The sequence below is a fragment of the Carcharodon carcharias genome, chromosome 30, assembly GCF_017639515.1.
Source record: "Carcharodon carcharias isolate sCarCar2 chromosome 30, sCarCar2.pri, whole genome shotgun sequence".
In the NCBI taxonomy this organism is placed as follows: domain Eukaryota; kingdom Metazoa; phylum Chordata; class Chondrichthyes; order Lamniformes; family Lamnidae; genus Carcharodon; species Carcharodon carcharias.
In genome coordinates, this window is record NC_054496.1 from 18,905,552 (window position 1) to 18,932,901 (window position 27,350).

Genomic DNA, 27,350 nt, shown 5'->3' on the forward strand with positions numbered 1-27,350 from the left:
GGAGGAGAATTTGGGGATGATAGCGCTCCCACGGCTGCTAATAACTAGTGTTTGGATGCGTGTGTGCAGATCCAGAGTGACACAAAGTTAGCAGTATAACCTAAATTTGCAATCTTCATTAAGTTATTACCAACCTCGAACCAAGAGCTGACGCATAAAGTGCCTTTAAAATTTTCAATCCATATAATTGAATCTGGTATCAAAGCATACTGCTTCTGGATGGATTAGGTTCATGTTATTAACATTCTCATAGAAATTTGTATGGCTTTGCACCGTATATGTGCGATGAAATAGTATAGTCCTTTGCCAATATTGTTTCATCTTGGTGTGAAGCTGGTTGAATAAAGGTAGTTAATTTTTTTTATATTCTCACCCACACATACCAAAGCAGACAGTCATAAGTTTTCAATTCCGCCTCTTTTGAGTTGCCAACTTCATGTGGTTATTACCAGTTTCTGTTCAGCTTTTTTAAACTTTGCTTTTAAAGTGTATGCATATTAGTTTAATATTGTCAAAGAACAAACTGCTTTTGACTTCTGTGAAGATGGATGTTATTATTTCAATATTTTTGGGAATATGGTGGTATTCTGTAAAGAAGGCTGTGTGCGTCTCCGTAATTAATTAAACTGGGGAAGGTTAGTAAAGACAGCATGTCTGTGGGAACTGAGAGAAGAAAGGTAAAGGTGCTAGATGTATAAATTTGTAATGAGAGGCTATGGTGAAGTTGGAATTACAAGTAAATAGGTTGGGTTTTAAGATTTACGTTAGGTGTTAGGTAAGGACATGACTTTTCAGCTGTTAAATTTCAAAGGGAGTTTAAGGGACTTTTACAACTTAAAGGTTTCATAAGTAAGCAAGGGAAGGTTATTAAATTTTATTTGTCCCAAAAGTGGAGGTAAGAAGACATGGAAGATTTTTATATTTTGGAAATGTTGAGTTCAAAGAGGTGCTTAGGAGTCTAATATGAAAGGGGAAAAAAAGATATTTAAGGGAGATGTTTAGCTGAATTGAGGTGGCTGTGTGGGGGAGATGTCCTAAAACCAGCTCTGCGCTGAGAAAAGTTGTGCATTTGAAGCAGCCATCCAGTTTCAAGCCAGAAAAGTCTTTGTTTTCAGAAAGCAGTCTGTTTCTGAACGGAACTTCATTTGGATTTCCACAGCAGAATGGGAGAGAGTGAGAAGTCATGTGGTATGTTTTACTAAAGTAGAGCAGTTTTTTGCCTTGGGTAATATTATTGTATTTTTATGGTTAAAAATATATAAGGGAGCTGTTGCCAAGTAGTTTACTTGTGTATTCTGACCAAGTGGGTATTTTTGGGGAATGTTTTGTAAGACTATTTCAACTGTGTAATTTTAATCTTGTGTGTTTTAAGTTCTTTTTTCTTCTTGCTCAATTTTAATTGCTTAATTTTAAAATCCTACAATGTTACTGGGATTCGAAGCTTCTGGGATCAGTCGTTTTCCCCTCATTTTCAAACCACAAAATAAATGGTTATGATCGGTAAGACAAGTTTCCATCTGGGATTTGGCTTGCTCAGCCAGCATCGGCTGTGATCGTAACACTTCTAATATTAACTGGTATCTGGCAAGGATTTGAGATTAGTACCCAGTTTTTTCCTGAGATGCAATTCCTTGCCCCTTTTGCAGACCATAATAGTTTGGCAGGCTCACTTTAAAGAGAAGCTTTTTCGATTGAGTTGCCCACAGCCTTAAGCTGTGAAAACGAGGAATACCTGTGTGCTTAACTGGTGTGCCCCTTGAAGCATATGTTTTATGCTTTAAAAGCTGTTGGCAAGAATCGGCTGCCTTGTATAGCACAAGTTTTTATCTTGTGTGGGAGTTCACACTTAAAGGTTTTTGGATTTCTACCCCTATGGAATATTATAATTTCAGTGCTTTTTTTGGTCTCTTTGGTGAAATATAATTGAAAAATAGTTTTTGATGGTCAGTGGGGATTGTGTGGTGATTGAACAGCCTGATGTCGTCAGAACACTTTCTCACCTGAACCACAGGTCAGCTATATAAACCACAATGTGATATTGCTAATTATGTCAGAACCATTAAAAGAAAATTAAAGTTCTTGACAGGCAGCTAATGAACATAACATTGAAATTACAATAGAAACAGAATTCAATCCATGTCTGAGTAGACATTTATCCTTCATGAGAGCGGTAGTTTTAATCCTATGTTTCTGCCCATATCCCTTTAATCCTTTTTCCTTCAACCACCTATCCTATTATTGAATTTCAGAGAACCTTTGGCTATGAATGCCTGGCACATAGTGTGTTTAATGTTTTTTAAAATGTGTTTCATGAAGTATAGCATGCCTGTAGCCACAGTTTGGTGGGTCTTTGGATATCCACCTTAGTGCTTTGTGAATAATAAACTGAAGTTCCCGAATTTTAGGACTGTGGCTAATTCAGTGAACTGGATGATCTCTCAGCTAGAACAGGTAGTGTTTGGGCCCTACTCTTCAGATGTCACAAGTAATTGTCTCAAGATGAATTCTGTCACTGGCCACATTTTTTGCGCATTTATTTAATAGCTTAAAGGCTGTGCAGTTCTAGGTTGGCTTTAATGGTAAAATAAAATGCATACAGGCTGAAGTGTTGGGGGAGGGAAGCTAAAAGTATAGTTTGAGTATTTGGTGAAATGAGAGGAAAACACATTTTAGTATTTTAATCAAATTTATTGGTTGCTTGTTAAAGTATTTATCATCAGAATTGCACAATACTAAACAGCTGCAGAGCTGTATTATTATATTCAGCAACATCTGTTCTATAAAATGCCGCTATCTTTAAAATTTGCCCCTTTTAAATATCTATATATTTTAGCTCTTTGAAAGTAGGGGCATCCAAACTTTTCTCATGCTTTATTGCATTTTGGTTTAATTTGGGGCACCTTTATGTCTAGCAGAGCTCGCTTATTCTAACTGTGATCTTAAAAACAGTTGAAATATGAAACTACTTTGTTCCAAATGGCCGGGTTTGTTCAGGCTCAATTTTCAGCCATTTCATAGTATAATTGCTGATCTTGGGTTGTAAAGACTTTTGATTCCCTTTATAAAACGTTTATATTTTTAAAAAATATTCTGGCAAACATTTTAGTGCTTTTTCATGTATGTCATTGTTTTGTCTGACTCCTAACCTGTTTAAATGCATACAACCCTTCTAAATCCATCATAGAACTGCTGCATGTGCTGCCCCTTCCCCTCCGTGACCTGCACATTCTAACTAGATGCAGAAGTTTTTTTCACAGAATCTTTACAGTGCAGAAGGAGGCAATTCGGCCGATCGAGTCTGCACTGGCCCGCTGAAAAAACATTCTACTTAATCCCATTCCCCTGCCTTATCCCCAGTTCTTCAATGATTTATGTACATATGCACCAAGGTCCCTTTGTTCCTGCGCAACCTTTTGCGTTTCTCCCTTTATACTGTGTCTCCATATGCTTCCTGCCAAAATGAATCACCTCTCACTTTTCTGCATTGAACTTTTTCTTTTCAGATAATAATCCAATTTCTTTTTGAATACCTCAATCAAACCTGTCTCCACCACCCTTTCAGGAAGTTTGTTCTAGATTCCAACTACCCTCTGGGTAAAAAGTTTTTTCCTCACAACACTTCTACTCCTTTTGCCCATTATTTTGAATCTGTGCCCTCTAGATCTTGATGCTGTCTTGAGTGGGAACATTTTCTCACTATTTACCTTGTCCGTATTACTCAGGATCTTGAATACCTCTATCAAGCCTCCTCTTAGCCTTCTTTTCTCCATGGAAAACAGACCCAACTCTCCAATCTCTCCTCGTAGCAACAGTTATTTGCCCCTGGAATCATTCTTGTGAATCTCCTCTGTGTTCTCTCCAGTGATTTCACATCCTTCCCCAAGCATGGCATCCAGAACTGGAAGCAGTTCTTCAATGACTTATGTACATATGCACCAAGGTCCCTTTGTTCCTGCGCAACCTTTTGCGTTTCTCCCTTTATACTGTGTCTCCATATGCTTCCTGCCAAAATGAATCACCTCTCACTTTTCTGCATTGAACTTCATCTGCCATTTGTCTGCCCAATCCACCAATGTCTAAGTCCTTTTGAAATTCAAGACTATCCTCATCCTCCATACTTTTCATATATTTTCTCTTTCTGGTGTGGTGGCTACCAGTAGGCCAGAACTTGGGACAGAATTGCGCTAACTTAATGGTGTTTCAAAAGTGGTTAGTAGTCAGTGTTCCTGATGTGCAAGAAACTAAGAGGTGGATGTAACAAAAATAAAGGAATGAAAGAGGGGAAGAAGACCAAAGGTGTAGGCAAAGAGGTTTTCAGAAGGCTTTTGAAAATGTGGGGAAGGGCAGCAAGATGTGAGAGAAGGGACTTTGCATGAGTGGGGCATGGACTGCAGGTTTTGAGCTGAAGTTTGCAGAGGTTGGGTTGAGATGAAGATCAGGAGAATCAGTCATCACGGTGAATGAGGGTTTCCATACTGGTGGGGTCAGCCTGTAGCAATAGCAGATGACATTCCGGAGGTAGAACAGGGCAGTTTCAGTGACAGACTGGGGTATATATTTAGTTTAGTATCAAACAGGATATTGCACATATGAAACAGTTCATGTGAAGTGCTATAAATGCTAAGGCTGAGTCATCACTGTGCAAAAATTGAGCGAGAAAAGAAGCTAGGAGATTTCTGTAAGGATCTTGGGAAGGCTGTAAACAAGTGTGGATCCTGCAGGAGAAATATGTGGGTTTTAAGAGAGTTCAATGCAAAATGTAACAGGATATAAGACAGACCAAGAAATAACTTGGAAGTGAATCTCAATGTCTCTAAAGTGATTCTGAAACTTGACTGATCGCCATCTGCCTCCATTACTGATAAAACCCTGCCAGGGAAAGCAATTAAACATACACACTGGCAGTGTCGCCAGAGGCTGACTTGGCATGCTTACGTCAATTTTCTGAAAAGAATCACGTGAAATCCATTGGAATTTGATTGGCCAGTACATGCACAATGGTCCAAACAGTCTCCTTCTGTGCTGTAAATTTTCTTTGTTTCTATCTAATCACTTCAAATTGCTTCCACTGCAGCAATAACCAAACACAACCAATATTTGAATGCGTCTAATCTAATTGTACTTCTAAGTGGTTCTCTCAGTTTTAGTGGCTAAAATGCAAAAAATGTTGCATTTCCCATCATTCTTAACAAAAACACGATAAAGGGAGTATATATGATTGTCTTCAGAGGCTGAGGTTTCAACACCTTGTTGGAATAGTTCATAGCTGGGGGTGTTGTATATTTTTGTTTGGATTCAATGTTACTTATCTGCTTGGTGTGATTTTGCCACTACGGTGCAGCAGAAATGAAGAGAAAAATAGCTCAAAGCAGTTATTTGTCAATCTATTTTACTGTATTTGTTGCAAAACCAGAACTATGGAGATAACTCTTACTTTCACGGGTGCAGTTGTGGCACATTGTATAATGTGTAGTCTTCGTGCCTTTTTAAAAGTGTGCGCAACTGCTGAGCCAGAAGACCATTTTGAGTTAAGGATGGGGCCCCCATTGGATTGGAGATTAAATGAAATGACACCTAAAACAATCACCCTCATTTAAACTTTTAGGCACTTTCTAAATTCAGTTTTAACATCTCTAATTCTTCCTATAACATACTGCTTAAAGACATCACCCTGGGTAGCATTAAGTCTTCCAAACCAGAAGATCTCTTCCAAACCAGAAGATCTCTGAATCGTCCTCTGATCTATGCTGTGTTAGTTGATAGCATTGTGTTTGCCATTGGGACTCTATAGCCCTGGGGAGGCATGGGGGTGTGGGGCAGAATCAGCTGTGGTTCTTCCTCAATTGCTTTCCAATTGCAAAGCATTATGAGTCTAGGAGTTTCAGAAGGAGAGGACCATGCTTTCCTGTTGTGCGCACTGTGGCCAAATAGTCCAGGGTAGATGCGTTGGTGTTAAGTTTCCAAAATTCCCTAGATTCTGGTAAGGTTCTGTCAGACTGCAAAGTAGTAAGTGTAACCCTTCTATTCAAGAACGGAGTGAGGTAAAAAACAGCAAACTATAGGCCAGTTAGCTTGACATCTGGTGTGGGAAGGTGTTAGAGTCGATCATTAAAGAGGGTTTAGCTGGGCACTTAGAAAAACTCAAGCTAATCAGGAAGAGTCAGCATGGTTTTATGAAAGGGAAATCCTGTTTAACCAATTTATTAGAGCACTCTGAAGGAGTAACTTGCAGTGGATAGAGGGGAGCCTGTAGACGTACTGAATTGGATTTCCAGAAGGCGTTTGATAAGGTGCCACATCAAAGGTTATTGCGGAAAATAAAAGTTCATGGTGTAGAGGGTAACAGTTTAGCCTGGATAGAAGATTGGCTGGCTGGTAGAAAACAGGGAATGTGTAAATGGGTCTTTTTCTGATTGGCAGGATGTGACGAGTGGAGTCCCACAGGGATTTCTGCTGGCATCTCAACTTTTTAACAATTTACATCAGTGACTTAGATGAGGGGAGCGAAGGCATGATAGCTAAATTTACAGACAACACAAAGATAAGTAGGAAAGTATGTTGTGAAGAGGACATGAGGCTGCAGATGGATATAGATAGGATGAGTGACTGGGCAAAGATTTGGCAAACAGAGTGAAGCTGTTCACTTTGGCAGGAAGAATGAAAAAGCGGAGTATTACTTAAACAGAGAACGGCTGCATAATTCTGAAGTGCAGAGGATCCAGGTGTTCTAGTATGAGTCACAGAAAGTTAGTATGTACAGCATGTAATCAAGTCAGCTAATGGAATCTTATCCTTTATTAAGAGAGGAATTGAACATAAAAGTAAAGATGTTATGCTTTGGTGAGACCGCATCTCAAATACTGTGTGTAGCTTTGGTCTCCTTATTTAAGGAAGGATGTAAATGGAGGCGGTTCAAAGGAGGCTTACCAGATTGATACCTGGAATGTACGCGTTGTCTTATGAGGATAGGCTGGACAGGCTGGGTTTGTTTCCACTGGAGTTTAGAAGAGTGAGGGGTGACTTGATTGAAGTATATAAGATCCTGAATGGTTTTGACAAGGTGGACATGGAAAGGATATTTCCTCTTGTGGGTGAATCCAGAGCTCGGGGGGCATTGTTTTAAAATTATAGGTCAGAGATGAGAAATTTTTTTCTGAGGGTTGTGTGACTTTGGAGCTCTCTGCCATAGAAGGTGGGGGTCATTGAATATTTTTAAGACAGAGATAAATAGATTCTTGTTAGGCAAGGGAATCAAAGGTTACCAGGGTAGGTGGGAATGTGGAACTCAACACGAACAGATCAGTCATGATCTTATTGAATGGTGGGGCAGGCTCGAGGGGCCAAATGGCCGCCTCCTGTTCCTAGTTTGTATCTGGGCTCACTGGTGAAGCGTGGCCACTTGAATAGGTTATTGAAAGGTGATTTCTACTCATGCAACAATACAGCCAGTAAAACCCAGTGGCTTGAAAATGGGACATTTCAACAGCTCTATTATTGCCACCTTTGGTATTGTCAGTTTTTATATTATGGACAATGGACTTGCATGAAAGGAATTTGAGTTTCTTAACTGCTTAAATCATTTTCAATTTTATTCTTTTCCCCCAGTGGTGATAATTGATCCTGATGATGACGAAATGTCCACTCTGGAGCTGGAATTGCCATCTGGGCATAGTTCTGGGGAACCCGAACTCCGGGAAAAAAATGAGTTGTTGGGAACACTGGACACTAACTCGCAAACAACTCCAGTGCATCCCAAGCAGCCACTTCCCAAAATTGCCTTGGTGACCCAAGGGGAGGATTCGCTACAGTCCAACAAGTGTAAGTTTAAAGCAATTCTCTTGATCAGTGAAGCATCAGAGATGGCAACGTATTCCATCCGAAGGAGCCTGGATAATAACAGTGCTAATTTTACTGCATGAATTTTACTATTTAAAGGGGAAAAGTTCCACATTCAGTTGCAGTAGTTAAGTATGTTGATTGCCTTGATTTTTGCACAAAACTGAACTCGTCATTCACTCAAATATTTATTGCATTTGTGGTCTCCCTACGTCTTTTCTGCCCTTGTTTTTCAAACTTTTATATTTGCGGAGGTTGCTTTAGCTTTTGGCCAGCCCCTAGCTGTGACTTCTGCAGGAACTGTTGAATTAGCAACAAGGAGAGAGACAAAGATGGCTTGGCAAGATCTTGTGCTTGGAAGCATTTCATCTCAGAATTACATCATGTGTGTGGATGAGGTTGGCAGCTTACTGCATGCTGATCGATTGGTAACATGTTCTGTCAATGGCAGGTACTTTGGAGTGTCATTAATAGCCACACAGGATCAAAACTCCTTCGGCTTGCAATCCCTTTCTAAATTTTCAAGTTTAGATTTTCTTTTCAATTTGGGAAATCCAAGAGATTTAGGATTTACCCTATCTTTTGGGACTTTTATTCAAAAATCTCTATCTATTATAGAATGAATAATTCTTTGCTGTCTGTGATAGCCCTGTTGAATAAAAGTTTGGGGGTAACTTCAATTTGGTGGACACAGGTATACAGGACAGAACAGGTGGCTCACCACCAAATTGAATGAGCAACAAATGCTGGCCACATCCTTTGAAAGAATTTTTAAAAATCTTTGATAAATTTCAATCTCACTTTGAGCAGGATGATAGCTAAGAAATGGAAAATGTCACACTTCTGCAGAAGGATGTTGTTCTCTTGTGATTGAGGCTAACGCACATTGTTGGGTAACTGCAGATGATCCTTATTCTGGATCATGCTGTGTTTCACCTATGAATACTAAATGCGATAGTAGTCACTGTAAGCAAGTGCTTCATTTTTGAGCATGTTCAGTTGAATAGAAATTGACAAAAGTATTTATAAAAGCCTTCAAAATGTCTTTTGTGCTAATGCTGCTGAGCAGTTTTGCTGTTGCGCACAAAAATGAACTGTAAAGCTGTACCTTGTGTGTGTTGAATGGAGTCCTTATGCTGAACAGGAGGAACTTGACTTTTCCAGCTGAACTGCTTAAAGAACTCAATCTAAGGTATTTGGCTGCATTTAGCCAGCATATTATTCAAATAGTTCAAACTTGAATGTGAAAATCATCATTACAGCTTGAATATTGTCCTGTGGTAATGAACGTGCACTTGCTGGTGGTGATCATGTCACTATCATATACTATTTGGCTTTCAAATGTACTCATGGGCCATTTATTAAGAGAAATTTGATCTGTGTTGGTGCCATGCACACACAGTCACTGTCTAGCCAAGTGTAGTGTAACTGGACCAAGAAGCACAATATCATTCACATTTAACTGAACAGGGAAGCAACTTGTTGAAGCAAGCATCCTATGTTCACTAACTCAAGTCATGCTAAATGTTTTAGTTCTTGTGAAGTGAAATGTGCTTCAATTTGGGTTTATTGGTAGTATGATTAATGCTGATGTAGAACTGCTGTTAACCCTGTAGGTGAGTCAATGATTGTGATCCTGTCCATGTTTCGCCCTGATAGTTTTTTTTTAGCTCATTGGGCCTCACTGCACCTGATCTAACGACTAGTGGAGATAAATGGGACAAGTTAACCTCTTATAAGTTGATACCTGCTTTTAAGTTTATCAGTGTTTCTCTGAGAGCAGCCTGAAGATGGACATGTGTGCCCAGGGTTAATAAATGGTTTCTCCCACCACCCTCTTGAAAGCAAAAAGGAACCTTAGTGTAGAAATGAAACTGAGATGAGTAACTCTGTTGGGATGAGCATCAGCACAAACCCACAGTGTACTCCTATCTAGGCTGACAACATATACTGATCTGAGGCAAATATTTTTAAGATGTCTTCAGAAGGATGAAAGGTTTAACATTATTTAACAAAAGTATGAGTGCTAATTATTCTGTTTGGGCAGCTGTAATCAACAGAGCATCAGTTCTGGAAATCCTCCTATGTTATTGGATGACCTCTACAAAGGTGTTATAAGGAGGAAGTCTTGATTTTCAGGCGAGTCAAAATAGTTTAGGAAAGTAGGGCACTCAAAGGTGGTATTTGGAGATTTGTAAGCTCACACAACTAGATATTGATAAATATTAAAACTTTTCTCATTTATAGAAATGGCAAAGGTAAGAAAATACATGTAACATTATTGAAAGTAACCTCTGCTTACATCATTCAAATTGAAGGTCAATATAATTGATGATAATGTCACATTGACTGTCCTGCTATATATGCAGAGTGAGACATTGGACTTTGAAATGACCTGAAAAATTGGTAGGTCATACTTGGCATGTTTCATTGTTTAGGGTACTTAAAAAGATGCAAACAATGCGATAAAAGTGAAAAGGATTTTAGGCTGAAACCTAAAAAAAATCTTTCCTCAGTAGACCATGAGTTGGATTAAGCCCACAATAGTCATTCATGTTCTGATAAACTAATCATTTGATATGCTAAAGGGTGTTTTTCTGGTTTTGTGCTTATGTTCTTAACAGTAGCAAGGATGGTACCAAGTATTTAAAAAAAGGAGATAAATTGAGACTTTAATTTTGATCTTAATTTGGAAGGCATTGAGGGGGAGTGTAGGTGAGAAGAAAAACAAAGGGCAAGAGAATGGGATGTGGCAGTGACCTTACACAGACTACTTTATTTTTTACTGGAAATGGGTTATGATGTGCTTGATCAGAATATGGAGTGGTCGAGAGGGAGCCTTCAGGATTGACTTAAGAAACAATGTTAAGGAATAACGTTCAGGTGTTTTTGGTAAATAATCAACAGAATAGCAAAGAAATGAGATTGCACTATTAGCCTATATATGTGCTGCTACCAGTAATTGAGTGGATGTGTTGTGGGGGAATTTTACGGTGATGTAATCTAATTGGAACTGCTTTTGTCTGAGCACGAAACAGATGATGACACTGTTCCTGGAAAGAGTCCCCATAAGTACAGATATTCTGAGGAGCAAGTTCTATACCTCTTTTATTTTCCTCCATTGAGGTGACCTGTGGGTAGCTGCTATCACCTTTACCTTCCTCCATGCAATAAATCCTATTCTACTTTATGCAATAAGCCAGGTTAAACGATATAAGTTGTTTATAACCAGACTGGGATAGTTCTGTTGCATGGCTCAACCAGCACAGTTCTGGCCATTTTGGGAACAAGTTAGGACTATCAAAACATTGTTTCTGTCAGAATTGACTCTGTTTGTTTTGTTTTGTTTTTATTTTAGTGCTGAATTCCTGTCAGCTGTGTGGCACCTGCTTTGAAACTCGCAAAGGATTGTCAAGTCATGCTCGCTTCCACCTGAGGCAGTTTGGAGTGCCGGATTCAGAAAGCAGTGGTGCCCCCATCGGTACATTGTATGAACTGATGAAAAGAAAAGGGATACCTAGCGTTCTACCCTCAACTTTGGCTAGTGATAAACCGCAGAGCTGTTCACCAAAGGACATGTCTGGTTTAAAACAAGAAGCTCCCGGTAAACCACTCGGGGAGGAGTGTCAGGGAGAAACAACACATATAGCTAAATCGCCAAAGTTGGCCATGAACAGTCCACCAAAGGGCCAGTCTCAGGCAGGATCATCGACACTCAAGAAAGTGCATCCCATTTTGCCAAAGCCAATGTCCAGTAAATCTCCAGAGCAAGGGAAGACAGGTAGATCATTGATGAACACCCCTCAGACGTCAGGAGAGCTACTGTCAAAAAAGCTGTTTTGGTCCCCCCAAGATGACAATACACCTTTAAACCTCAGTAAGTTGTGATCACTATTAGTCTTTAAGGTGATCAGTTTTGTAAAATCCTAGTGATTTTTTTTTTAAAAAACAAGCAAACCCGGTTACCTACAAACATGGCTGAATTAAGTTAACTTATTGAATCACCAAATGAATTAATCACCATGCACTTTATTTGTTTAGCTATTGGGAGGATAGAGGTTTAACTTAGTTATCCTCTTATCAATAGAGATGCTAGCAAGAAATTTCATCCTCGCTATCAAAATCAGGACTTGTCACACATTCATTACTGATTACTTCCCAGAATATCAAAACTATGCATCATCTCAGTGAAATCTGAAGGCATTTAAAACACCAGCTAATTCTTCTTTCCCTTTTTTCCCCTCCTGGTGGTGTTCTACCTTGCTGGTATTTTACACTGACCCTTGACATCTCACCTAGATTTCTCAATAACAAAATTAGAATTCTGCTAATTTCTTAGTTTTTCTGAGATTGTCCCCTTGTGCATTGGCTTCAGCATATCTGCACCCCAAAGTTAAGTGCAAGTAACCTCAACCTCTTGAGAGAGCTAGAATTTTTAACTTTTGCTTTCAAATATATCAGACAGAAGGGGCTTGCATACAAAGCTGCAGCACTTTTGATGGATCTCTGTACTACTCCTTGATGCCATAATTTTCTTGCAAGTTGAATTGACTCTTGAGCTTAAGCATGTTGCACAAAAAAGTTGCAGAGACAGATTTGATGACCACCTTAAGCCTCTAGATGAAGATGCAGACACTGCTGGAATTTCCACTCCTTTGTTGTTGATTTTATAGATTGATTACAATATGCTCCCTGGGCAATATAGTTGTGGTACTTCTATATTTGCATCAGTAGCGTTTCTGTCTGACTGAGGAGGGCCCTGGGGAGCCTAACATGGAAAGATATATGTTCTACCGAGGATCCTTTGACTAGCTCAGATCCAGGGAGAAGTTAATTTTACAAGTTTTGGTGCCAAAGTAGCTTTCCATTTGAAATTTGATATCCCCTGAGCTTTAGGAATATTCGTTAACATCAATCTTTCCTTCTATTGTGGGTGAAATAGCAGTTCTGCATCATTGGCGGGATGAAGTTTCATGTCCGATTTTTAAAAATTTAATAAACTTTATGTGTTTATTATTAACATGTCCCATCTTGTGTGACATTGTCACATGAGGGGGACATGTCAATAATTTTAATATTTATCTATTTTTAGAGTTTACTTACCTCTCACGAATCTCCCTGAGACAGGACTTTGCATCAGGGAACAGTGCACTCTTTTGCGGCACGCGCGAAAGAGCGCACTTTGACAGATGGGGATTCCCTCCACCTGCCGCACAGGAAGTGCATAGCGCTTCCTGTTGGGCGGGCCTTAATTGGCCTGCCCACTCAAAATGGCGGCAGGCCCCATTTCAGCGGCGGGGTTCAGCTGCCCGCTCACCGCTGAGCTGGTGGGGCCCGCCCGCCAGCCAAGGGCTAAATTCTGCCCTATCTTTGCAACCAAGGTCTGAATTTTACCCTTGGCGGGCGTACGCAATCAATGGGCCCGGGACCAGTTCTAGAATGTGAGGTGAGGAGAATTTGCATTTTGCATTATAAAAAGAAAAAAAAGAAAAATTATTTATTTATTTGTTACATCTTTTATGCTCTCCCCAACCCCACTAGAGCTATACCTTGAGTGCCCTACCATCCATTCTTAATTAGCACATTCGTTTAGATAATATCACCAACTTTAACTTTAACACCTATGTGTTCTTTTGTATTATTGTTGTTGACATCTTTTGATGATCTGTTTCTATCACTGCTTGTTTGTCCCTACAACCACACCCCCACTCCACCTCTCTCTCTCTCTCTCTCTCTCTCTCCGCCCCCCACACACACACCTTAAACCAGCTTATATTTCAACTCTTTCTTGGACTCGAACTCAAGTTCTGTCGAAGGGTCATGAGGACTCGAAACGTCAACTCTTTTCTTCTCCGCCGATGCTGCCAGACCTGCTGAGTTTTTCCAGGTAATTCTGTTTTTGTTTTGCTCATATCCATGAGAGCAGACAAGATGTGTTGTATCTAATTTGGTAAGTACTTTGTACAACCTTCCATTAAGCCCCCGTAGCCTTGTATCAGATTCAGATATAACTTCAGAACAGCTCCATGCTACGGTCCTCCTAATAAACTTGCCACAAACCAGCAAACAGCTTCTGGGAAATAGCAGTTCTGCATCAAAATGTGCCAGCTCATGAGACACACTGCACTTGCAGAATAAAATAATCTTCAAGTAGATCAACTTCATCAACAGCTTCAATTAAAATGACAGGACTCAAATTGCCATCCCATCTCGGCTAACTCCTGGTGTCTTAGCTCATTTGAATGTACACAGCCACAGCTTTAGCGCCTGTCACCAGTGATAGGAATTCTGGTACCAGAACAGTGGCTCAAGTTTTGCAGTCATTGGGATTGTGATTACTGGGGTAAATTCACAGTTGAGGTTTCCTGTCATTTTTGAACACTTAAGTTCCTTCTCTCTCCTCCACCCGCCGCCCTCTGCAAAAAAAGAATGTTATGGTCTTGTGTGCCTCTCCCCAGAGAAAACATTTAATTGAATGCTGTTTTATTAGATTTCCAAGAATAATCTAAATCAAAGGGCCCATACTAAAATTAATTATATTTCCTATGAGAGGCATTTGTTGCTCACATGCTATTCTTTAGCCTTGCCTGTCGTTGATGGCCATGTTCTTTTATTACCTTTGTTCTTACAGGGACTGCATGTGGTGTTAAAGTTAGATGGTTGGCTTTTCTAAGTTCACACATGGAAGTTGCACCAGGCTTCACAGAACTGTGCATCTTCTACCCCGATGCTAATCGCACTGTGCTTGTATCCAAAGATATATTAACCACAAGCCAAGCACTATGGTTCTGACAAAAGCCTAACATTAAGTTTAACTCTGGTGGCAAGTATCATTCTTTTTTGTTGCCCCAGACCTAAGTCTTGACCCCACTAAGGCTTAATTTGCAAGCCAGAGGGATCAGACTCTCTTTCCAGCATTAGACAAATTGAAACAATGTTTTAGTAGAAGGATCATTCGAGTCGTCTCCACTTGCACTGCTTATTGTAAGTAACGTCTGCTTCAGAATATAGTATTGGGAAGCCCAAGGCATCCAGCTATAGAAATCACAAGCTAGATCCAGATGAGCTTATTCTCACGAGACAAATCTACATTTCCCATTCACAAGATGGAACTGGCTCTTGAATGAATACAAGGTTTTAACCTCCACTACCTTACCTGGATTACTATTATAAGCGATGGCATCCTTTGCCTGAAAAAGTTCAACTGGCATCTGTCCTGACTTAACCTATCATTGATTTTAATTGACACCCCCTTATCTGGATTTATCTTTACCTAGACGGTTCTATACCTTTGTATAATTCTGTGAAGCCCCCCTCTCAGTCACCTCCATTTCACTCAAGTGTTGCTGTTTCATTTTGTAGATCTGCCTCGACTCTTCACTGTACCATCTCCATGGCTTAACTGTCTCAGTAACCAAATCTGAGCAGAGTACCCAAATTGCAGTCAGGCCACAACATTGCATAGTTTTAGCATGACCCCATTTTGTACTCAACTGAACTAACTGTAGTATTAGCATTCTTTTTATTTTAATTGATTTAATACTACTCCAGAATACAGTGTAGGGATGGCTAAATCTGCCATCGGACCCAGGTCCTTTCTGCTTTATTTTTAACTATTACTGTGCTGTCTTTATTCTGACATTGTCCACTACCTTCCATTTTATAGTGTGCTGCAATTATCTGCCAATTGTGCATTTTATTCAAAGCCTTTTGTATGTTTCATCTTGGCAGCTTTTCATAGTTTTAGCAATTAATTTTGAATCCAGAGTGTTATTGCACTAAAGACTCAACCTGCCTGCTTTGCGGAGATATGACTACAGTGATTCACTATATCAGCAAATGCCATATATGCCGTGGGATATTAGTGTCAAAGAGATAGTGACATGGAATAGCTAACTTCTGATAGACATGAAGAACATAATGGCAGATTTTATCATTCCATTTCATAATTAGGCCCTTTTATAGTATGATGAGTATAATTAAAAATAGATTAATCACCTTCTAGTGAAAGAGTCTTTGGGTTCTGCACATAAATAAAAGCATTCCCCAACATATCCTTAGACAGCACCTTCCAAACCCACAACTACTACCATCTAGAAGGTCAAGGGCAGCATACAAATGGAAACACTACCACCTGCAAGTCACTCACCACCCTGACTTGCAAATATATTGCTGTTCCTTCACTGTTGCTGGGTCAAAATCCTGGAACTCCTTTCCTAACAGCACTGTGAGTGCACATACACCACATGGATTGCAGTGGTTCAAGAAGGCAGCTCACCACCACCTTCTCAAGGACCAAGTAGGAATGGGTAGCAAATGCTGGCTTAGCCAGCGACACCCACATCCCATGAATGAGTTAAAAAGAAAAGCATTGCTGCTGCAAAGATGGGACTGGGGGAGAGATTTTAAGTTCTATTAACTGTTATTTTGTGGGAGGAGATATTGGTTAAATGATACTGATCCACATGGGACATGATTTTGTGCTCCATGGTTGGCTTGAGATTTTATACATTTGTTTTATTCAAATACTCTTTCTAACAACAATAAACTCCTATATCTTCAATTTTCACAAGATAGGGCTTCTTCGTGCAAATCTTTTCGTCCATTTGATCCCAACCTTCTAGTATTTATTAGACCCTGAGAAAGTGTGTTTCTCTTTCTATGGGTCATAAAAGAATGGGTCCTTGGTGAACATTGTACCAAGCTGCTCTCTGGTTGAGAGTGCTGGAATTAACTTGAGAAATAAGATGTGATTTGTCATGCATTAAAAGAGGACCTTGTGGATTTTGAATGAAGTCTTAAAGGCAGATGTGTCTCAAATGTTGCTTGTTTGCGTAATGTTACCTCATGGTGTGTGGAGTATAGCCTTAATTCAGAGGATCCGTATACCTAAGGTAAGTAGATTGTTGTTTTTACAATCCTACCATGTAAGCTTTCATGCTTCAATTATTTTCACTAAGTTATTAGGATATTCATAGAATCTGCTATTAATTTTCTTTACCTTGTAGATTTTATCAATGTCGTGAAGATGTTCCAAAGTTGCTGCACATTTCAGACTTGGCTTTCTGTGAATCTACCTGTGTCTTGAATGTTGTGGGAAGGAACTTCTTTCTTGGCCATTCTTGACCCCCCTCACATTCCTCTTCCAGTTGAGACTGCCTGGAGGTGGGGGAGTTTGCATCCAGTTGAGATTGGTAATCAAACTTAACTCTCTTGGTGGAGAGTCAATGTCCTTGTACTGTAGCTGCCAGTTTGGCATGGTCCTTTTTATCATTTTCTTAATTTAATTTTTTTAATTAGTTCTGTCAGTTATTTAGACAGCTTTCTGAGGGATTTTTATCTCAACAGGTTCTTGTTTCTCATCCATTTTGGGCAGAAATGAGCATAGGATAGATGTGTGATTATGGAAATTTAATGACTGTCTTTAATGTTGGCCGAATTTGAGTGCCAGCTTTTGCGTCAGATACTTTATTCTGTATTAAAGTTGATGGGAACTTGCTCTGTGCATTTGCTAACTTCATGCGCTGATCATTGTAATTTTGCACTCTTCAGAAATACCCAAACATTTTATGGTGTGAAACATGCATAAATCTAAGGACAGCACCAACTTATTTCCTTTTTAAACTGCATTTTGTGATTGAAGCTGCATTTACAGGTTACGGATGTTCACCTTTGCTCTGGCACTGGCTTGGCTTTGTGTGTTTTGTCTGTGCTGCTGTTTGCATGGTTGTGCTGCGGAACCCTTTTTGTCTATGCTACTTTGTGTTTCCATATATTTTTGTGACCTTTTATTTTGAAATGGTGGCGGTTGTCTGCTTTTCTTGAAGCTTTGATTGCCCTTTGTATGAATTTCATTGCCTCACCCACCACTGCTTTTTAATTTTGGGAGGTAGGGTGGAAGTAGAGGGCAAGGGGCTGACCTGCATTTGGCACTACACCTGTGCTGTGTCAGAGATGTAGAGTGTGCTTTTTGTGCTACTGCTTCATAATCGCTTATCCAATTAAAATAGCATCAATCAAAGACTAACTGGCCAGTACTTGTGTCTTCTCTTGCTACCCCTGCTCAACCCCACCTGCCTCCAGAAAAAAATGATCACTATGGATTGTCTGAGCACAAAATTTATTACTGTATACTATGATAAAGCTGCTGTTGGCAAAACTTTCCTGAAAGAGCCTGTGTGTCATTCTTAAATTTTAATTTATTTTCTCTGGCTTCTTTCCTCCTTTCAATCTTTCTGTGTAATCCGCCTTTGGCGAGCAAGAAGACAAGTGTGCTTGGTGCCTTCAAAGCTACTGCACCTCAGATGATGTGTGGGAAGTGTTACGTTGCTCATCCCCCCCCCCCCACCCCTCTCTATGCCCTGCAACACTTAGGAGTAAATTCTTGCCATGCTGGAGTGTAGGATGCTGTGGGGCTCAGTGCAAGCCTCCAGCTCTGGCATTCTACCGAGTTAGCCCCCTTGCTCAAGTACATGGACCTTACAGCTGAGCACAATGTCCTCGCCTGGAGTTTGTGCACAAGCATCTCCTAACAGGAGTTCCTGTCTGTTGATTAGAAGCAAAATCTCTGACTGATTTGATTTTATTTCTTATCCACAGCTAGAGAGGCAAATCAGTTACTAGCTCTACCACAGTCCCAGCTAAGTTGAGATAACACAGACCAAGGAATGGAGCTGAGACCTTCCGAATTGGTCTGATTTAGTAGAATGCCAGATATTTACTTTTCAGCCCTAAATTTCCATCATCACTTAAACCTACAAAATTTAAATTCTGTAAAGTTTGGTTACTGAGTTACTGCTTAGAGCTGCAAAATGCTTCTTAGACGCAAGATTGATATAGTGTATGAGAGGTTAATGAACATAACACAGGTGCCGTTCTAACGGTGTTAAATACAACTTCTCTCTTTCATTCACAGCAGTAAACAGTGAACACATAAGCTGTCGGTTGTGTGGTGCCTGCTTTGAAACCCGGAAGGGGCTGTCGAGCCATTCCCGAGCTCACTTGAGGCACTTTGGAGCGGTGGATGTGGATTCTAAAGGATCTCCGATTGAAGCTTTAAATGAATTCATTAAGAAAAAAGGGATACAGAGCCCTTTGTCATCCATGCTGCCGATAAAGAAAGCGCCCAGCTACCCTAAGGTGTCTGCCCTCAAAGCGGAAAGGACCAATTTCAAGTTAGGGGCACCAGTCAACAAGAAAACATCTCTAACATCCCCTTCAATGTCAACACAGAAAAAGCTGAAGCAAGTCACTATGAGTGTGCATATGGAATCTGGGATTTCTCAGGCTTCGAGACCTAATAATGAGCTGACTTCAGAAACTTATTGGCCATCGTCACCTATAAATCTGTGTAAGATCTTAATTAGTGATAGGTGGGCAAGATACTGTATTTTGTAATCCAAGGAAATGTGGCCCACTGGTCAGAATGACCCAAATGGCAGAATTGATGGCATCTGTGTGGGGATGCCTGTGCGCCAGACCATTCTGCCATCCCTACCGAAAAGGGAAGCATTAGCTGGACTGGGAAAGAGGAGGACATTTTAGTAGAGATGGTTAGAAAATGGGATATGAGCATTGAGCATTAGTTGAGGGGTTGGTGAACTGAAGATTAAGTGAGAGCAAGTATTTATTCATAAACCAAGACTAGCAAGGCTTTATAGGTTCAAATTTCATGTTAGATAGGTCAAACTGTGTTGGTCTGTTGTCAGGACCATGTTAGTCATCTTTCAGCCAGGTGAGAGAGAATAAACTTGCAGTTAAATAGTGCTTGTCATGTTCTCGGGGTGTTCAAAGTACTTCCTTGGCAGTGAATTCTGATTGCTGAGCTTACTTTCCATAATTTTGTGGATAGCTTAGTGTCCCATATGCAGCAATGAGATGAACGGCCACTTGATCTGTTTTGATGGTGTTGGTTAATGAACACTGGCTAGGACAGTGGGAGAATTCCCAGCTCTTCGGAAAGGGTGCCATAGGACCTTTTAAAACCACCTGAAAAGACAAATGGGGGCCTCAATTTAACGTTTCTCCTGGAAGGTGGCACCTCTACATTGCACTGAAGTGTTGGTCTAGATTTATTTGCTGATACCCTGGAGTGGGGCTTGAACCCACAACTTGCTGACTCAGAGCCATCAGTGCTGCCACTGAGCGAAGCTGACACTTAGAAATCAAATTTGACTGTAACCTGTTGAGTGATGCCTTTCTCATCAGGCATTCATTCACTATGTTGAGTCAGTTGAGCACAGTATGTTTTGATAGTTTATTGTGCATTCTGAGAAAAATGCCAGGTGAATTGTCATAACTATTTCAGTCCTTGGATTGCCCTGTTTAAAAACCCATGGCATTGGAATGCACTGCCTTGTGCCTGAAAGCCCTAATGTAGAAAGTATTGCCATGCCATAGCAAAACAAGGGCATAAAGACATGAATTGAATAGAAATGTTTTAAATATTCTGATGCATTGCAGTGCCAAATATATTGTATCCTGGAGTTGCATTACACACAGCAAGTTCCCAATTTCATTTGTAATCTTGGGAGGGGTGGTGAGAGGAGGGATCATCAATAGGGATCGGAGTTGGATTACAAATCAACTCCAATAGTTGAAACCATGCTGATGCTGGGAGTCATAGACTTTTCCCACCTGTTCATACTGAGGTGCTGGAAGAAAAATCAATTAGCCTCCTCTTTAGCTCCTTCAGTGCTTAATGTGTAAAGGATTGCCTGTTGCAGTGAGCCTTATCCCAGTTTGCTTAGTTGACTTCAGATGTTATTGGCTTTCCTAGATCAGGGAGGGAGGGGAAAAGATAGCCAGGATTCCAGTTCCAGGTTATTGATTTTGCTAGAGGGTACGTGCACCTTGATTTTGGGTGAGATTGAATTTTTACCATAATACTTCACAGTTGCATTCTGGTGTTTGTGGTCTAGGTCATACATGTGAAGAACCACCAATAATTTGAGCTGCCAGAGATTTCTGCTATCTCTGGAATGAGGCTTATAAGGCTGCTGCTATGACAATTCATTTAGAGGAGAGATGAGGGCAGAGTGGCTGTGCACAACAGGGATGGGTGGGGAATGAATTTTGTTGGTGGTGGCCTTGTGACCATGTTATAGTCATGAGATTCTGCATGTGGTGGTAAATTCGAACCCATGCCCTTCTGTTAAACTCAGGGTGAGGCAAATGACAGAGAGTGTTACTCTTTTGGAACGAGTGATAGTAACCCGATCCTTTCTTCCCATGCCCTAGTTTAGCAGCATTGTTCTGTCACCTGGTTGCACCTTCTCAGACAAGGAAAAGCTTATGGCGTAAGGAGACCTAAAAGTGGGCCAAACAATTTCATTTTCAATTTACGGGGAAGCCATTTAAAAAATGTTCATTGCAATTTCCCCTTTCTTTCATTTACAGCAATTGATTCAGCACCTAGCAAAGAGACGCGTTGTGAATTTTGCGGTGATTACTTTGAGAACCGCAAGGGGCTGTCGAGTCACGCGAGGTCACACCTGAGGCAGTTTGGGGTGACTGAATGGACAGTTAATGGTTCGCCAATAGACACATTGAAGGAGCTTATGAAAAGGAAAATGTATCCTCTCGAATCATCCGCCACATCCGAGCTCAAAATGCCCTCGAAGCCGGCAACTAGTTTGAAATCACCAACACAGGGCATGCAAAGTGAACCTTTCTCGCCCTCTCCGGGTAAATCATCCAAGTTTAGCCTGACCATTCCGTCCGTCAGGCAGGTTCCATCGGGATCACTTGTGCCCAAAAAGATTCAGGGGCAATTTCTCTCCCCGCCACCACTGAAAAAGCTGAAGCCGACCCCACTGAAAAAGGTGAAGCAAGAACACTTCAAAGTAGAATATAATCCCGAGGAGCCAGCAACCTCGCTGAAGAGCGACAGTTATTTACCAGAACAAATGTGGTCACCCAGCGAAGATACTTCACCTCTTCGTTTAAGTAGGTTTTTCTGTTGCTGCGACAGTTTTGTATATTTTTACCTTGGTGAAACAAAAATATTAACTATTATGCTGTTGGAAATAGTGGAAAATGATTCAGGGAAGTGAGTTGGAAGTTAAGAGTTTACATGTGAAATAAAAGACAACATTAGCGATATGATTTGTAAAATATCGTTGACTAATAAGATGATTAGGCTTCAGATAATGTTTATAAGTCAATTTTATGGTTATATGAATATAATCTCTGTCCTTAATTATTTAACCTCTCGAATTCCTTGCCTCTTTTTGCTGCAGATTGCAGTGATTAATCCCTGCTACTGGAATACTTGATTTGCACATTGGCATCACCTAATGGCCAAAGTGGAATAATGCACAAATTATCAAAAACATACTGACTCAGAGCAGCGGCTAAAGTCACAAGTGCTTTCCTCTCTGCCCATTCTATCTGAGAAGCCCTAAAGCTTGCAGATTTTAGAGATTGATTTTCACAGCGCACAGAGCCTTAACATCTAAATGCCTGAAATGTAAACAACCTTTTAAAAATAATTTATACCCTCCTGTGTGTGGTCCATTTTTAATTGAGAGCAAATGAACTTTTTTTTTTAAGTACAACACACAACCCTTAAAAGGTAAATGTTAAAGAAGTTAATTCTCAATAGTTATCATTTGTACTTAGTACTTCCAGATGGGTCTAGGATGGTGCGTGCCTTTTTATTTCATAAAGTATATACAATCTTCAATGTATTTGCTTTTACAGGGTTTGTTTGTGGAACTCTGACTTTAATCTTCCATTGATTTATTTTGCTTTTATGTGACAGTCAATTCAGCAGAGTAAAACACTGGACCTTGTTCTTCTTTCCCCCCAAAAAAAGGCTTTCTCTCTGCCCTCACGAGAGCTGTGTGTTTTGAAATGCATTACGAACCTGAGTTCAGGTTCCTTCATCTGTTCTTTCTCTCCTGACGGCAAATAGCACTGTTGCTGTTTCTTTTGCTCTGGAGTGGGGGAGAGGCTGTGGTACGGGTAATAATTTAGAAATTTCCAGTTCACGTCACAGCCCTAATTCTTCTCTGGAGTGAACTTTTAAGAATGAGCAGCGTAATGAGTCCGATCAAAGCTGGTTTACATAAATGTCCATCTGGGATTTCAAGTTCTGCGCTTTGCATTATGCACTTTAGTTGATGGTGGGTTCCTGTTGTACTAAGCGTCCAGTTTTGAATGATGCAAACCAGTTTGCTCTTTGAGAAGAATTACTTAACATAAATGCTGTAAAGCGACCTTTGAAGGCTGGAATTTGTTCATTTCGTCAGTTTCTTATTGTGGAACTTTTGCACTGGGCCTATAGTTCAAAGCAAAGTGCTTCCTGGTCAAAGAGGAATGTAAGGAACTGATAATGGAGAGTGCTAGTGAGACAGGGTCTCATGGTTAGGGATAAGTGTTGGGCTGTTTTACGGAATGATCTTTGATATTAGATTATAGACCTTAGTCTCTGGGGTAAAGTTATTTTGACCTCGGCTGAGCTCCCTTTGACTCTTAGTTAGCAGGATGTCCTCTGAGATTGTCGATTCTCTTTTTAGATCATCTTGGCTTTCATTAAGGGCATTGGTTAACACCTTTCTAAGAATACTTCTGTAGTGAAAGAGAAGTTTTCACAGCTTCTGCTAGCCGTTGTTGTCTGCCAGGCGGAATCAGGTTTTTTTGACCTCATGTACATGGGGAATAAGTTTTGTGGTTTAACTAATGCAAACTTGGCCACAGTTTTTTGCATGTAGTATATTATTCGTTAGTTTCGTCAGTACTTGTATGCAGCCTTCCACATTGATCACATCGGCTTAGTAGGGAAGTTGTGGCTTTTGTATTTACTGGATGTTGTTTGATTATAGGAATGTGTAGCTTGTTTTTTTTCCTGTGTTAGTGAAGTTACCTCTGACTTGGGTGCCAAAGAAGCATTCCCTCCGTCAAGAATAAGAGCTTTGTGAACCCTAGCCACTACATTCTGCCTCAGAAAAGAACTTCCATGCCACTTGCCACTTATCAGTTCAAGCCCTTCATGTACCCAGGGCATCCTGAAACAGCTCAGAACATTGTCCCCATTTTAGACAAACACGGCAACAATTTGCACATAGCAAGATCCCACAAATCGCAATGATTTGCAGATTAACTTATAACAGGTATAAGTTTGCCAAGTGGCGCTGTGAAACATGTCAGGCCCTTGGCCTTGTGAAACATTTTATTTCAGAAGTAAGCAATGGGATCGTTACGTGCTCCCAGAAATGCTTTTCCATATCTGGCTGTGTTTCTTTGGCTTACAGGTGAACTTTTAGGTTTGTTTAAAGAAAATTATCCCACCAGCTTCAGGAGCATAAAAGTCATTTAAGGGGCAAGGAAGTTCTAAAACAACCTGACAATTTCTTGAAATAGTGGTTCCTTTTTTGGAAAGGGTCCTGGTCCATGAATTGAAAAAAATACATCATGACAGCATGAAGGAGCTTTGGGTTGTGGCTCAGCATGGTATCATCAAACAGTTTAAAAAAGAGTTGTTTGATCCTAGGTCTGTGCTGATTTGGCTCGTCTCAGTGGAGTCCAACACTTAACCAGCTTCCCTCAGCTAGGACAGAGAGGAAAATAATCAACTAAGACTACTTTTTTGATTTTGTACACAGTGATCCCTGCCGAAAAATGCAAAAGGACATCAGTTGAGAATGGAATTGGGTGATGCATTATACAGTTAAATAGGCAGCCTGTACTGAGCTTTTTTTTATTTCATGGGACATGGGCACCATTGGCTAGACCATTATTTATTGCCTGAACCAGTATTTAATGTTTATCCATAATTGCTATTGATAAGGTGGTGATGAGCCGTCACCTTGAACCACAAGTCCATGTGGTGTAGGTGCACCCACAGTGCTGTTTGGAAGGGAGTTCCAGGATTTTGACCCAGCGACATTGAGGGAATGGCGATATAGTTCCAAGTCAGGATGGTGTGTGGCCTGGAGGGGAACTTACATGTGGTGACGTTTCCATGTATCTGCTCCCCTTGTCGTTCCAGGTGGTTGAGCTCACGGGTTTTGAAGATGCTGTCGAAGGAGCCTTGATGAATTGCTGTGGTGCACCTTGTAGATGGTACACATTGCTCCAACTGTGTGTCATTGATGGAGGCAGTGAATGTTGAAGGAAGGGGTTGGGGTGCCAATCAAGTGGGCTGTTTTGTTCTGGATGGTATTGAGCTTTTTGAGTGTTGGAACTGCACTCACCCAGGTAATTGGAGAGTATTCTATCACACTCCTGACTTGTGCCTTGTAGATGCTGGACATAATAGTTAATATTTTTGGGAGTCAGGAGGTGAGTTACTCTCTGCAGAATTCCCAAACTCTGACCTGCTCTTGTAGCCACAGTATTTATATGGCTAGTCCAGTTCAGTTTCTGGTCAATGGTAACTTCCAGGATGTTGATAGTGGGGAATTCAGCGATGGTAATGCCATTGATCGTCATGGGTAGATGGTTGGATTCTCTCTTGTTGGAGATGGTCATCGCTTGGCACTTGTGTGGCGTAAATGTTACTTGCCACTTATCGGTTCAAGCCTGAATGTTGTTCAGGCCTTGCTGCATATGGACACTGACTGCTTCAGTATCTGAGGAGTTGCGAATGGTACTGAATATTGTGCAATCATCAGTGAGCATTCCCACTTCTGACTTTATGGAAGGAAGGCCATTGATGAAGCAGCTGAAGATGGTTGGGCCCAGGGCACTAGCCTAAGAACCTCCTGCAATGATATCCTTAGACTGAGATGAAGACCTCCAACTACCACAACCACCTTCCTTTATGCTAGGTGTGACTCCAACCAGTATACAATCTCACATGAACAGTGGCTCATTGCATGATAACTTGTTGTTGGGAGAGAGAGAGAATATTGCACCAGAAATACTTGAGGCTTAGTATATTGTGAAAATATCGTTGAATCAAATATCAGCCTTGCTGATGAATGTTGATATGTTAGAGATATGACTTTTTAAAATAATATATAAGCACTGAGGCAGAAATTTAAATTTCTCCATAATTACATCAGTTTTCCTTATTTATTAGAAGTATCATTTAATAGTGGAGGGTTTCAAATGTGATACTTGTTCTTTTCAATTTAGCACATGTAGCTTATCCAAATCCTTGGGTGCATCTTACGTTTCTTTTGATGGCTCTGATTGAAAAATAAATGTCTACAGTCCTTCCCAAAGGCTTCTTTGCACATCATGTGTGGAATATTGGCATTGTTAGACTCTCTTCAGATTCCTTGTTCCCTTCACCCTTCTTCACTGAGATAACTTTATCTGCCAGTCCTGAACTGCACTGCTCATTTTCAACCACATTAGCATCCAGTTATGAGCTCTTCTTACAAGCCAAGAACTAGATTGTTGGCAGCTTTGCTATCCACTGTGAATCCACACCAAGCCATCATCGTATGGGTTGCAGATAAAACCAAGGGTAAAACAATTTTGAATTGTCCCTTGTATTACTGATATCCAGGCTTTTTTTAAGTGGTGCACCTCCCTCATTAGCTTTTCTGTGAACTTTTCTCTGGCGTCAATATCTGTCAGCATTCTCTTGAGCTAAAAGCTTTTGGTAGTGGTATTTAAGGTTTTGAATGTGTTGTTGCCAGGCTGACTTGGCACACTCACATCAATTTTCTAAGACTCGCAAAAAATCTTGAGATTTAAGTGTGATTAGACTAGAGAGCTCAGTTTTGGTTGGCATAGACACAATGAGCCAAATGGTCTCCTGTGCTGTAAATTTTTGATGTTTTCTAGGAATAAATTTCTTTACCCTGGATTAAGAATGTGGTACTTGGAGGAAGAAAAGTTAATGCCTCATATACCATTGATATGAGGTTTAGCTGAGCAGTTATTGACTAATGCTGCTATTTTCTGACCAAGCATTGTCCTGTTTTGATGAAGTTTTTGGGTTATTCTTGCAAAATATCAAAAGCTACCCAGGCCTCATCATCGACTGTTGGATGTTTCATATTTTGGTGGATTCTTTGACTTTCCATAAATAGATGTTATTTACAATTATTGCACAGTTGTCCCTGTTCCGTCGGGTTGCACTTAAATAAACAAGTCCAGGTATGAGCATTGCCCAAATGGTAGTCCAGATTTTCTTCAGCTGGTTGAAGTGAAGAGGTCACAGATTTACCCATGCTGCAATTATCCTTAAATGCACCCCCATGTCGCTCCTTGAAGCGACTAAACCACTTACAGTTGGTGAAATTTATCAAGACTAGCTGATGGGCATAAACCTTGGCCTTTTCATTAAAACAAGCCACGATCACTTGGAATTTTCAGTGAATTTCAAAAACGTGTGGCTAATTTGCCTTCAAAACTTGTTTGATAGTTTGTCATAATCTGAAGCTTGTGCATTTCTAATTTATGTGCGGCCTTTTATCTCTAGCAGATTTTCTCCAGACATGGGCACTCAGCTTTATGGGGATAGTTTTGTAGACTTTTCTGGATTTCCACTTTCGGCTGCTTTGATTGGACAGTATTTATCAAATTACAGTTTAATTACAGTCTTTATTATC

At 40.4% G+C, this 27,350-nt stretch overlaps 1 protein-coding gene across 1 annotated transcript in view; it reads left to right on the forward strand.

Moving 5' to 3' along the window:
• The window catches only part of si:ch211-194b1.1, a 148,375-nt gene that overhangs the window by 72,897 nt on the left and 48,128 nt on the right, over positions 1-27,350 (forward strand). The window contains exons 9-12 of the mRNA XM_041176986.1: positions 7,606-7,818; positions 11,195-11,713; positions 18,752-19,186; positions 21,235-21,783. Coding sequence (XP_041032920.1) covers positions 7,606-7,818; positions 11,195-11,713; positions 18,752-19,186; positions 21,235-21,783 — 1,716 coding nt within the window. The remainder of the gene's footprint in view (positions 1-7,605; positions 7,819-11,194; positions 11,714-18,751; positions 19,187-21,234; positions 21,784-27,350) is intronic.